The following is a 14,261-nucleotide window of genomic DNA, read 5'->3' on the forward strand; positions in this document are numbered from 1 at the left end:
CTGGAGGAATTTTTTCTTATGTTGTTATGAGGATTTTTTCTTATGAGGAATGTTTTCTTACAAGAAGAAAACTGTGCACTTATAGAGTAGGATCAGATTATTACCACTTACAGTAGCAACAAAAATGATCAGCAACTGACTTTTGAGGATCATCTCTTCATAAATAGAAAAAGAAGGGAAGAGCTATTAAGAGATGTTAAAAGGGTGTTTAAGCATGACACTGAAAAAGCATTAGAAACCTTTGCAAAAATGTTTTGAGAAGTAAAATAATACAGGTTTTTTTTTAGCCATAAGCTTTGTATTATTTAAAAAAATAAAATTACATACACATAAAACATAAAATATGGATTTTTTTAATTAAGATTTTTACTTCTATAAATGAAATAAGGTACATTTTGACTTCTGTTAGGACAACTGTCAAGAACCTCTATAAATTAGATAACTATCATTTTAAACCTGCCTATTTTTAAAACTGGGTAAATGAAAATATTCTTTAAATGATCGAAAATCCTTGGTCCCTTGAGATCCCAGTTGTTCAGGTTAAACTCTATCACAACATTCTTAATAGATGTTAAATATGTACGGCTATAATAATGCTAAAAAATCAGTTAAAAATATAATTGCATAAAATACTACCTGGCCATTTCCACTAAATCCAAGAGCTGAGCAAACCACTTTTGCTTCTTGAACACCAAAATCGTCATCACATATGGTTCCCCAAACACCAAACCTTCTCACTTCGACTCTTCCTTCATTCGCTTTACTGCTTTTACTCACACCTCCTGTTCCGACCAAGCGCACTTCTATTGGTGACTTTAGGTTTTAAAAAAAATGTGAAAGTAATAAAATAAATATTTTTCTCTTATCATAAGAAGCAATTAATAAATATGCGATTCTTTATAAATAATTGATAACTTACTTCACATTTTTTTGGATCTTCGTCACTATGATCTTTGCAGTCCTTGACATTGTCGCAAAGGAAAGCTAGAGGTATGCACTCGGCAGTCTTTTCACACTGCCAATAGTTGAAACTGCATTCACTTTTAGCAATTTTGCAAACAACTCCGGCAGCCTTCAAACACTTAATAAAATCAATTATATTATACTTAATATGGTTTATCTACATTTCCCAACAATACAGTTTAAATTAAAGCATTTCATTTATAGAGGTAATTTGTGTCTGTAATGTAAATTATATGGACTATAGCAAGGTAGTCAGGCAGATGAGATAAAGGAGTAGCAGCCAAAAAGGTTTGCCATAATATTAAGAAACAAAGTTTGTCAATAAAGTTATGGCAACTGAGTTTTAGGATCAAAAAAGGGGTTTTGTTTTTTTATTTTATTAGACAATAGTTCCTAGGACAATAGGTGTGGAACGTTTTCATAATAATACACCCTAAATGCAGTCTGGAATTGACAACAAGTGAGAATATTTGGCCAAATGGCAGTTCAGCAGTGACAAGGAATTGAAAAATGAGGTTAAACACTTTCCCAATGACACAGTGGGACAAAAGCTACCACATTGTGCTCAAAAATCTATCAAATGAAGCAGTGATTGTTGAGAATATTAGGCAAATGTTCAACTTTTAAAATAGTATAAATTTTATAAAAAATAAGTAGAATTTTGTATTTAAAAAAAAATATAAGGGGAATCACCCTTACTATTTTAAAAACCATTGAAATTAATTAAAAATTTAATTAGATGTAATTTAATACCAAACATTAAAAATATTGTTAATAGTGAAAATTGTTTGAGACATAACTTAAATGAAATTTAATAATATACATTACAAAACAAATACACAATTGTATTGTTCAGTAAAAATTAACACTTAGATCTTTGTTTATACCACTTATTACTATCACTTGTTAAAAAAAAAAAAGAATAATCAGTTTACTCATGAAAATTGGTTGGAAGATCAAGTTACATCGTTGTCATAAATAACTTTCCAACAACAATAATCGTACTCATCATTTCCAACTAGATATACGTTTGTGGTTTATGAATAAAAACAAACTTTAGAGTTCAAATGAGTGGTTTAAAGTCAATAATAAATTCTTACCTCTTCAGCTTTGCAGTCGTGAATACCCCATCCATTGTGGAAACAGTCAGCAATGGATGTTTCATTTCCCAAACAATGGAGATTGTCTATTATAAAACTCATATTGTGATTGGTGTTGAAAAATGAATGCTTTTTTATTTCCAAAGCACCGAGGGGAAATCCTAGGTGACGACAAACAACATCTCCATCTTTTGGCTCAAATTCATCATCACACACCAAGCCCCACTTGTCATGCGCTATTAAAATAAAACAAAATGAAGATTGAGAAAACATTAATTATTTCGGACTTTAAATAAAATAAGATAAAATTTATATAAGTACTAGCAGCTGTTGTCAGTACTTGGGTTTAGCACTCAGTAAGGAAGTACTTTTTCTGGATCAGCAGTTGTGGGAAGGAGATGGTTTGGTCAAGATCATGTTCAACCTTTTTTTTTCTTATTACCCTCTGCCTGTTCATTCTGACATACAGAACGGGAGGGGGTTAAGAGAGGAAAGATTTTATCTAGAGGTAGCCAACCTATTATTAAAATGTATTTTATTCTAACCATGGTGGGAGGACCAAGTTATTATTCTGTGGGACTACTACAAAATATAAGTCAATCTCCCAGGCCGGAATCCGCACTACTACAGTTCTGAGGTTACTAAGACCAACACCTCAACTCCCTCGGTCACAAACAGTCCAGGATCACGCTCAAACATCAGGTTCTTCCCCCAACTAAGGATTCCCAGTTTATGGAGGCTATGCAGTGTATTCTAGAAAGGCTCCTGAATCCACAGGATTGATCCAAAGCTAATTAAATAGAATTAATAACTATCTGCCGAACCCAGATATGAACCTGGACCCATGAGAGGCACAGTGTCTTATTCACTGAGCATCTTCACTCTCTTACTTTATATATAAAGAAAATTAAAACAGACCAAACAAATAATAAAGATTATAAATTCATACCTTTAACTTCAATAGTGCCTTCATTTGGCTTAGTGCCACCGGTCAATTTTATTTGAATTTTCTGTTTTAACCATGTGCAGTCGCCTTCATCAGAGCGATCTCCACAATCGTCTCTCCCATTACAAACCTATTATAAAAAATAATGTATTAAGAAGAAAAGTTCTACAAAAATAAAGTTACTGTAAAAAGAGAAACTACTCACTGTTTCTTGTGCAATGCATTTTCCATTACCGCAAACAAATGAGTTTTTACATTGAATTGATTTTGATTTCACTTCGTAATAATCCCAACCGGGAGCATGAGTTCTATTACCTGATAATCCAATGTTACTTTCACTTAAAACACATTCTTCTTGATCGACTCTAAATTAAATTAAAGTATTAAAACTCCTTGGAAACAAATATTGCAGAATAAAAACATCAAAAATCACTCACAGGTAAGAAAACGATCTACAGTTGACCAGTTCTAGACATCTTTGAGCACAAGCATTGAGAGGTGTTTTGATGAATACTTCAACATCTGATACGATAAGTTTCGAGTTCTCGAAAATGGAAAATTGAGATGAAATAATTTGGCAGTTATTTTCATCTTCAGAGTCAGAACAGTCCTGAAAACAAATTCAAAGGATAAAAAATTAAAGAAAACTGATATTGATTCAAGTTCTAAAAAGTATTTCACTATAATTTCAATTAAATAGCAAAATGAAAAAAAAATCAATCTATTATAGATAATTTACTTACAGACTGACCATCACAAACTTGAGATGACGGAATACATTTTCCACTGAGTCCACAAGCAAAATAGTTGGGAGGGCATTGAAAATATCTTGCAGACTTTTCTAGGCTTGCTAAAAATGTTAATTTTAATATTTAAATAAGAATTATTCATGAAGACATATGAAGTAAATTTAATCTTATTCATACCTTTTATTTTAGAATAGCTAATTATTAAGGAAATGAAATGAAGTAACATTTTTTTTTTGTCTTATAATTACAAGGATGTTTTCGGATGATCTTCATTTTCTTTATAGATACAAAATGTGGGTCCTAATTTTAGGAGAAGAATAAAGAAATAATAAATTGATATTATAGCGTAGCAGTCCTGAATATGAAAAGTTGTTGGGTTGAAAAAATCATTAAAAGGTAAATTAGCTGTAAATCAACAGCAGAAGTTAAGGAAAGTGTTGAAAATGATCTTTGGTGATACCAATATATAACCTGTAATGCTCCAAAGATTTTCTAGTTATGTAAACTTTTAAAGTAGGTTAAATTATATTTTATTCATACATCATGTATTATTCTATAAATTTATTTATATATTTTACTAATAATTAAATGATCACCTTGAAAATAATGTACTATTGTTAATGTAGTAATTAATAACTGCAATGACTTTATCAAATTAGTTGTATGAATAACCATCTGTCATGGTATTATTATAACGTAACATACCTTCGGCACAAATAGGAATATCGCATAGCTCTTTCTTCACAAGCGAATTAGTATCTCTTACATAGCACCATGGATGAGTTTCTTTACCCGCAACATTACGGCAGTAGTTATGCCCTGATAAACTTACTCTACAATTATGAAAATGCAAGAGCTGTTTTTAATAAATTATTCTGAGAAAATATAATAAATAAAAATCATAAGAGAGAAAATTAGAAATAGCGTACTTTCTATCTGCCTCTGAAATCCTATATTTCAATTCCTGAAGGACATCTTTGTGGTCCCATGAAAGACAGATATTTCCTGCTTTAGTGACATTTGCACCACCCTTGTAACCAGTACCGGTACCCATAACACAGCCTGAGGTAAAAAAATATATATTACTAATAACCAGCTTGGTTCATTGAGTTAGCACAAGACTTGATGAAAAAGGACCAGGGAATTCATCGAGATACAAAAAAAAAATAAAGATAAGAGATAACTATTACCAATTTTATTAGCTGCTCTTTCACAAACATATGGAAGACTAGTGGGCATAGCATCACAATCCTCCACGTCCCAATAATAGTATTGTGCATCACAGAGTCTATCTTCTGAACCTTTAGAGTCCTTGCAAGGGAAATACCTTCTCAAAATGATACAGAGTGCACGACCGGTGTAGGTTTGAGGTGGTATAGACTTAGCACCACTCCAGCCTGAAAAACATTAAAAGAGGTTTATAGAAATAATAATAAAATTCTTTTTTTATTCTGGGACAAATCTCTACAGAAAAATAATAAAGAGAATAAAAATTAAGTTTTAGTATCTTAGAGTAGAAAGAAAAACAATCAACAAATAAAATAATAAATATTAAATCAAAATGTGACTTCTAATAATAAATTTAAAAAAAAAATGTAATTTACAATGAAGAGATGATAATGTTTAAAGTCGATATTTACAAATTTTTAAATTAATGTCTGAGCATCCATTTACTCCACAATAAGGCAAAAAAATAGTATAATAATAGAGAGTAGAAATTTTAAAAAACCAACAAACAAAAAAATTAATAATTAAATCAAAATGTAGCTTCTAATATTAAATTTGGAGAAAAAAAAATGGATAACTTGGAAGAGGAAGGATGCCAAGAAATGCTTAGGATGGTAGGAATGATAGAACCACTTCAACTCTTCATAATACCAGGAAATAAAGGTGTTCCTGTTATGTGTCGCTACTGCGGAAACAATCTCACTGTTAGGCACATTTTTACTGAGTGTATTGCTCGCCAATCATACCGATTCTATTAAGATTTACAGGAGATGATGAGGAAAAGACCCCACAACAATATAAAAACTTTTTCACTTTTTAAAAATAATTAATATCTATGATCATACATAGTCTAACTCAAATTCCAGCATGTAAAATGGATGCATAATTTAATATAGTAATTTACTCACTACATCAGTTCTAATTGTAACTTTATAAAATGTAAATTATAATTGTAATTGTAAATTTGTAACATTCTCACTTTGTAATTGTAACTTTGCGAACATGTCAATTATAATTTAATTTGTAAATCCAGTGGTCCTAGTGGTTGAAACACTTAAATAATTAAAAAAAGAAGAAAAAAAAAGGTGTTTCTAGGGATGCCGAACATGAATCATACAAAACAATTAATTAAACATTTTAGTTTAGCCTCAAGCTTTCCCAAGACACCCCTATACACTGTACAACAGTAGTCAAAGTATAATGAGAGACCTTATCATAAAAGAGCCTTATAATGAGATGGCTATATCTGTGATGTACATAGCATCACTGCATACATGATACTTAGTTGAGTCTTTTATAAATGGTTAAGCATTTTCCAACTATCATGGTTGAATGAAAACTTTTCTTGCATCACAGTGAGAATTATGAAAAAAATCAACAAAAGATTGGTTATTTTCAATGAGCAGATAAAATGATATTTTATATGAGACAAAAAAAAAATAAACAACTAATACATTTCAACAATGGCTCTCTCTACTGCTAAAACAATCAAAAGTAAGATAAGGCTTATAATCCAAATACTAATATTAAAGTACTCATTATTACCTGGCCACCAGTTGTGATAAGTGAATGTGCTTTCACTGCCTTCCCAAATCCAAATCGAGCCTCCCATCAGGGACATACCAACACCAGAAGTCATGATATTACCATCTACATTCTGCCTGATTAGCCATTCAGATACAAAATCATTTTCCACCTTTAACAAATTAAAAAAAAATATTATTAATAGATATGATTTTTTTTTTCATTTTATTCATATGAAAAGTTACATCCACTATGGTCCAACCAGATGATAACATTTATCGGTCGGTGCCAAAATAATACATAAAAATGCTAGACATAAGTGAAATGTAATTATTACAATTTTGACTATTAGTGCATTGTGGAGACTATACAATTTTTAAGCTATATAAGTACAATATGAATTGATCTCAAGTGATACAACGACTAAAATGAAAATAAAGTAAAAAATAAAAATAAAATAATAATAATAAAAATAACTGAAAGGACTTTGAAATGAATAATAAAGCTGCAAATTCATAATTAGTGAATTAATATAATAATGAGAATAAAACAAAATGTTACAGGATATGATAAAAATAAGGATCCAATAGTATCTAAATAAATAATATCCACACCTAAGCACACTCATATATAGCTAATTCTAATTGTAATATAATGAATAATTATGTGGAGTTAAAAAAACATACAGGCAGATATTTGGTCATTTGGTGTATCAAAATCAGTTATTAGGAATCATAGAAGTAAGATAGTACCTAATTAAATGTTTCTTTTTTAGTTTTCTTCGTGGTTTATTTATTAGTTCTTCTGGTGAGGGATTGAATATATATGCTACCATATAGTTTAAGGTACGTTTATGAAATTTGTTATTATAGGATGGTTCCATAAATTTAATTTTTTTTCTAACATTCTTTAGATATATATTTCTTTTCTAAACAAATTATTATCTATAAATTTTAAGATAATTCTGTAAAAATAAAGTAGTTTAGGTTGTAAAGTACCAACAATTTTAAGATCTTCTACTTTATTATTGCGGTGCGTTATTGTTCTTAATGTTCGATTTTTGCAAGTTTTGATAAATGGCTATTAGCACTGGTACCATAACATTCGATCCAATATCTAAATACTGATTCAAATAATGCTTTGTAGACCGTTATTAAAGCTTCTCTGTTAAGTACAAATAGGAGGTAATAAATTTTATAAGAGCATACTCTTAACCTCTTTAAAACATTTACTATGTGTGGTTCCCAAGAAAAGGCATTATCCACAGTAACACCTAGGTATTTATATTTGTCTACAATATTTAATTTTTTACAGCAAAATATTTTTATATTGTTTGTGTTAGTGAGACAGTCACAATCATGGTCTTTAATTTCCCAATGTTGTTTACAGAAGGCATATGGGTTGATTTTATCAACATAATGACTGTTTTATGTAAACTATGAGATCTTTGTCATGAGCCTATTTTAAAAAATTAGAATATATAAGATTAGGTGCAAAAATCATATTATGGTTAAATAAAAACTAAACAAGACATTTTATTTGACTAGCTCTATAAATCAGAACAAATTGATGATAGAAATCTTGAGTGATACATAATTTCCATAAGATTTTTATAATAATATGAACTCCAATTTTTTTTTCTTTTTTCTTTATAAAAAATCAGAGTACTCCTCCATCTTTAGAATTCTCCACAGTTTTCAACAATGCAACAATAAAAAATAAATATAATTGCACATATATTTTTAAATTATTATTAATTTAAATTCAGAATATATTACCTATTACAAACAAATTTTACTTTATCACAGACACTAGTTGCTCCCTGTGTCCAGGGATAGTATTTTATTATTATAGTATCTATAATATAGTTTTTAAATTTACTACCTTATTTGTAATGTAAATAGCTTCTTTTATTTTTTTTATTTTATATTTTGTGTTTTTTCACTATCTAAAATTTTTGATATTTATGTATTTTATATATATAAAAAAGGGAAAAAATGTAGAGTTTATTTCAATGAAAAATTCTTATGGAAAAGTATATGTTACTCAAGATCTATATTTTAAAATTGGACCTTTTCAGTACAGGAGTTTGTCACATAATAAGAACAAATTAAATATTACTTTTTTCTTAAATTTCATTGTACTATATTTATATTATCATGAACAATTGTTTTATATATATTTTTTAAAACTACCTGTGATGTTATGTCAACAAGATGACCTCCTTTTTTCTGACAATAAGAAAGAGCTTCTCCTTGTGTAAAACCGACAAGATTTTCAGTAGGGGTTTCTTCACTTGGTGTTACAATAGAATAACATCGATCACCAAGGGACATTTCTCCAGGATAGCATCTTGACAAACCATGGCTATAACAACGTACCCAGACTCCATCTTTGGTCGGATCACATCCATCACCTATAGAGAAAGTTTATTTAAAATGGAAACAGCAACATTACATAATATTCTAAATAATTGGAATGATTTTTTTTTATTAAAAACATTTGGTGGAAAGAATATTAACAAAAAAATAAAAATAGTTTTTAAAAGTACTTTTTAACACTTCTTTATTAATTGTTAAAGTTGATTTAGTGGTAAAATATAGTAATACATCAGATAGTTACTTTACTACAGATTGTTTATTATATTAAACTACCTCATTTATTCTTAGCCATAGTAGAAAGAGAACATTATCCAACCTATTCCAAGGAATGGTAAGATTGAGGCTTATTCTTTGAGTGTGCAACAAAGTAAAAATTAACCCTCTCTTACTGTGTAATAAACTATAAACTAGTAAAGCTAATTTCTATGCTGATTGAAAAAAAAAAATACATTACTTATCTGAAAAAGTTAAATTTTAGTTTTTAATAACACAAATGATATTTTAATCTGCATTGAAACTGACATTGCATTTAAAATAAGATAATTCATCACAAAAGTGGTGAATAATTTAAAAAAATACTTGATATCATAAGAATAAAAAATAATACTCACTTTAAATAATAGAAACAAAAAAAGTGATAAATTTTTAGGTTGATTTGATTATTAATACTCACCAACAGATAATGTACAATCGAGCAGAGAATCTTCTGAGCCGGTACAAACAACAACATCAGTAGCAAGAATGCTCGAAGTGATATTTTTTACATCAGCGGGTAAACCTTGCCAGCTAAGCTCGGCACCTCTTAAAACAGAAAAAAATATGATATTATTGATTATTTAATCTTAATTATATAATATGGTTATGAATAGATTAATTACCTTGGAAACCCCAAACTTCTACAAACAACATGAGCTTCTTCAATTTTCCAGTCATTTCGTTTATCACAAACAACACCCCACGATCCAGTGGATAACTGCATTTCCACAAAACCTTCAAACTGTGATGGGCTTCCTCGCAAGCGTATAATTTGTTTGTCGAGTGTGGAATTTCTTTTAGAAATCAGCCTAGCTTTTGGAGCAGAAGGAATTTCTGGATTGAAAGATTGTTTTTGAGTCTTCACATTCTTTTTATCTGTGATGATATTTTCTTTAGGTGAAGATTCGATCCTAATTTTAGGTACAATTGACAAGGTTTGAACTGGTTTTGCTGTTGTAGTTGGTAATTTAGTTGTTGTTGTTGTGGGAACTGTACTGGTTGATTCCACAGATTTATTATAGTTAATTAACATATCTGTGATATTTTCTACAGCATCAATTATTGCTGCGTCAACAGGCTCTATTAAGTGGAAAATATATCACATCAATATTTGGAACAAAAACATTAACTTATTTTAGAACTAGAGTTACAATAATTACCAACGCTTTCAGATGGTAATGTTGCAGAACGGTAAATATGTACTTCAGGCATTGTTTCTGCAGGCTGTAAATTTTCGCCCTCATGGATTACACTTTTTTTATTGTTAGTATTACATCTGACTTGATTTATATGGTCACATATCAAAAGTTCAGGATTGAATCTGAATTAAATTAAACATAAATTGATGACTATATTAAATAAAACAATTGTATCTCATTATAATTTGAAATTTATCATCCAGTTATTATGCATTATATTAGATGGCTTGTGCAGAAACAGAAAAATACATTGGTAGCACTCTAATAACTTTTATAACAAAACCATTTTCTTTACAGATGCCTCACACAATTATTGAGAACAAATTGGAAGCAAGAATAAAACTAGAGGGTTTTTGTGGATATGGTGTTTATAATGAAACAACAATTGTCTATAATGGGTCTGCAATATGGTGGATAATTTTATCTGTGGAAAAATAATAAGCATTAACTAATTGTAGAAGAATTTTTTGCAAACCCAAAAGGTGAAATCTATATGAACAAAGTATCAGGATAAAAATAAACATGCATGTATGTATCTTGGAGGTGAGGGATTTGTGTTTTGAGTGTTCATGAGCTAAATAAGTGGTGTTTGATTATTAAAGAAGTCATAATCAAAGAGCAAGTGTGTAATCAGAATACGTAGTGAGGACAGTGCTTGGATGGGACCTAGGTTACTTCTTCAAAAGACATCTGATTATTAAATAAAAATGAAATAATTTAAAAGAACACAAAATAAATATGAGGAGTTTTCTAGAAAGTCATTATATTCACTTTTGAAAGTTATTTAAAAATTAAAGAGCATCCTACCTAAATATGCTAATTTTTTGTTGAAAATTTAACACTACAGATTGATTTGTAACACAAATGTCTGGCAGAGTTAAATTTAAATTTCGAAAAAAAAACTGAATTATTTTTTGATATAGAATTTTAATTTGTGAAACAAACCTTTACTTTTCAGAAGTGAATATATTAACTTATGATAGATTCCTCATTTATGTGTGTATGTATTTTAATAATATATCAGAATAATTACAAAAAAAAAAAAAGAAATATACAATACCTTGTTCCTGGACTACAGTCCATAACAAAAGTTCTTCCATGAGAACAACTTAAAAACTTGGTACAATCAGAATGAGCAGTCAGACCACTGAAACCTTCGGGACAAACATCCTTCGGTGTATCATATGCCTCAGTAGTAGTTGAGTACAGCTCAGGGTAGTAAACTGACTTATTTGGGTCCAAATCAATATTGGAAGGATAGGAGTAGTTGCTTTGTGGTTCAACTACAGGTTTTACAGGAGGGTAAAAAATTGCCGGCATTACAGGCTTTGGCTCTACAGAACCAGGGTATTGTGGGCCATAATAACCTTGGTTATAATTAGGATTCAAGTTCTTTTCAGGGCTTGCTTGATCTGGGAAAACAAATGAGCTCTGTCCTTGTGGAGAACCTTGGGAATAATTGGGTGGTGGTTGAGCATAAGTGGGATAATAATTGGGTTCAGTTTTCACAACTGGACCACTCGGAGTGTGGGTTTTTGTATGGTAAACTTGCTTTGGTTGAACTGGTTGATAGGTATTAAAACTAGTAGCAGGCGGGGGTGGCGCATTATGTGGATATGAGGAGGATACGCCAGGTGAGTATTGATGAGTAAAAGGTTGCTGATTGAATCTTTCTGGGTAATACGGTCTTGGATATGGAACAGGTTGGGCTGGTGCAGCTGGAAAACTATACTGTGGATTCTGATAATAAACTGGAGGTGGAGGTGGCTCCATTCTATAAGATGGAGGCTGAACTCCTGCATGTTGGTAAGCCTTAGCGCTCTTTTCAATTGGCTGCTGGTCTGGAAGAATCAAAATTATTACAATTTTTACCAAATATCTATGACTACTATAAATACAATAAATATCACTAATATAAGAGCCCTTAAGCTGACAAAATGACTAACCCCAATTTCAACAGCTTAAAAAGAAACTTTTAATAATATTTTACATTTCAATACCCTCACCTTCTTCTTTTAGTATATTGTAATAGAAATATAGAAATATAAAACTACCAAAAAGTTAAATAAAATTTACATTCTGGTTAAGAGCAGAATTCATTCAATGCTAAATTATTATACAACAATATTGAAAATACAAAAACTGATTTGGAGGGGTTTGTCATTCTGTCAAATGAAAAGATATGCATACCTAAAGGGAATAAATTATTAACATATCAAAATCTCATCTCTTTTAGCCAATTAAGAGACAACTAGACTAAATGTACATTTTGATTTATTCACAAATGTATTTGCCATCTTTAAATAAATTATAAATAATTGTTACCATTGCCATAAATATGAAGAAGACTTTGATTATAGCTTTTAAAAAAGTTAGGACCAATTTGCCTAATGTTTGAATAGTATATTGTTAACTAAGATTTCTATTTAAGATTAGAAGCATGCACGTGCATGTGGTAAATTGATATTTTTTTTGTAGATGAAAGTAATATTAATATTTTCCATTTTATTTTGATTTTTAAAATTAATATAAATGTATATATTTTAACATTTTAATAACAATAATTCTCATTTCAATCCTAGCTGGTAGTTTTCTAACTTTTATTCTGATATTGTTAAGTTAAATTATATGATACATAATTTTATTCAGCCTGTAACTTAGTAGTTGAGAACTGTTCTTCAGGTAAGTTTTTTTTTTTTCAATCTTTCACAGCTTCTGAAATAACAATGATTTTTACCAGTACAAAACACAGCATTATTAGTCATGGTTTGAAGACACTTTGGTTATTTTAAAAATATTTTGTCTTCAGATTATGATAGACAAAAATTTTTGTTTAATAAATAACAAATGACCCAAGGTACAATCAATGTAATTCTACCATGACTTTGTGCCTTGGTCAATGAGTTTAGCTTGGGAAATATTTAAACAAATGGCACTTTTGTGCCACAACAATAACCTGTGTTTAATAATAAGTAAGAATACATTAAAAAAATCATTACAGCCTCTCTGCTCACTTTAATTCAAGTAATTTTTATAGTCCATTCATTAACAATTAATGTACCTCAAATCCTGTAAAATAAAGAGGAAAGTTGATTGAATTATAGAGGATGCCATGATTGATTGTTTACTTGTACCTTGTGGTGGCCCAAGGAACAATATATATTCTATTCAGAATTAGAAAATACAAAATTAATGGCTCAGAGGCTTTGAAGACAGAGAGAAATACTTTATTCATCTATGCTGCCTAAATACAGCAGGTTGCTACATACACAGCATACTAATCAATCCGTAATCGGATATATATAAATTACATATAATTACATGGTATAATAAAATAGAAATAAAACAGTTTTTTTTCCCCTACAGTTTCCTTTTACAATTAATTTCAGTCTATATACCAAATACAAATATTTCAATTCATTCCTTTTTTTCTTTCCCTTTTTTGTTCCTTAAATTTCACCATTTTACAATTTTTAATTCACCCGATCAACAAATTCACTCTCCCGAATTCACCCTTCTAGATCCTCTCCAGTGACTCGCTAAACAAATTCACTATTAGACGGCAATGTGAGATCAGACCATCAATAATAGTCACAGCAGTAGATCAGTTTACCAAAAAACAAACAAGTAAATACATTCTACGAGAACAAGACTAACACATAGATTCAAAGGAAAATATAATAAAAAGCCAGTTACAAGAAACACTTGAATGGATAAATAAGTTTTTAAAAAAACAATAAATAAATAATAGTACTAATAAAATAAAATAATTTAATGAATAAATAAGTTACAACACACAAATCGATAGGTCCACAAATTAAAATAAATAAATAAAACAATGAATAATCTCCGAGGCTTTGAAGTTGGACAAAGTTTTCTCCACTGCACAGAGTCCAAGAGAGTACCTGAAATGTCCC

At 29.7% G+C, this 14,261-nt stretch overlaps 1 protein-coding gene across 2 annotated transcripts in view; it reads right to left on the minus strand.

The window, feature by feature from the left end:
• The window catches only part of LOC106685554 (uncharacterized), a 32,547-nt gene that overhangs the window by 7,004 nt on the left and 11,282 nt on the right, over nucleotides 1-14,261 (minus strand). Inside the window, exons 5-20 of one of the 2 annotated variants that reach the window (XM_014428307.3) lie at nucleotides 11,405-12,185; nucleotides 10,306-10,466; nucleotides 9,769-10,225; nucleotides 9,564-9,691; nucleotides 8,705-8,925; nucleotides 6,531-6,681; nucleotides 4,949-5,155; nucleotides 4,688-4,820; nucleotides 4,464-4,591; nucleotides 3,753-3,859; nucleotides 3,447-3,619; nucleotides 3,215-3,374; nucleotides 3,013-3,139; nucleotides 2,064-2,299; nucleotides 920-1,072; nucleotides 637-813 (exon numbers count right to left, since the gene is read on the minus strand). In XM_014428307.3, coding sequence (XP_014283793.1) covers nucleotides 637-813; nucleotides 920-1,072; nucleotides 2,064-2,299; nucleotides 3,013-3,139; nucleotides 3,215-3,374; nucleotides 3,447-3,619; nucleotides 3,753-3,859; nucleotides 4,464-4,591; nucleotides 4,688-4,820; nucleotides 4,949-5,155; nucleotides 6,531-6,681; nucleotides 8,705-8,925; nucleotides 9,564-9,691; nucleotides 9,769-10,225; nucleotides 10,306-10,466; nucleotides 11,405-12,185 — 3,500 coding nt within the window. Of the gene's footprint in view, nucleotides 1-636; nucleotides 814-919; nucleotides 1,082-2,063; nucleotides 2,300-3,012; nucleotides 3,140-3,214; nucleotides 3,375-3,446; nucleotides 3,620-3,752; nucleotides 3,860-4,463; nucleotides 4,592-4,687; nucleotides 4,821-4,948; nucleotides 5,156-6,530; nucleotides 6,682-8,704; nucleotides 8,926-9,563; nucleotides 9,692-9,768; nucleotides 10,226-10,305; nucleotides 10,467-11,404; nucleotides 12,186-14,261 lie in introns of both variants that reach the window. The other variant, XM_014428306.3, reaches the window with a different exon arrangement.

Source organism: Halyomorpha halys, unplaced genomic scaffold, assembly GCF_000696795.3.
Source record: "Halyomorpha halys isolate HHAL.00 unplaced genomic scaffold, Hhal_1.1 Scaffold710.1, whole genome shotgun sequence".
NCBI classification, from domain to species: domain Eukaryota; kingdom Metazoa; phylum Arthropoda; class Insecta; order Hemiptera; family Pentatomidae; genus Halyomorpha; species Halyomorpha halys.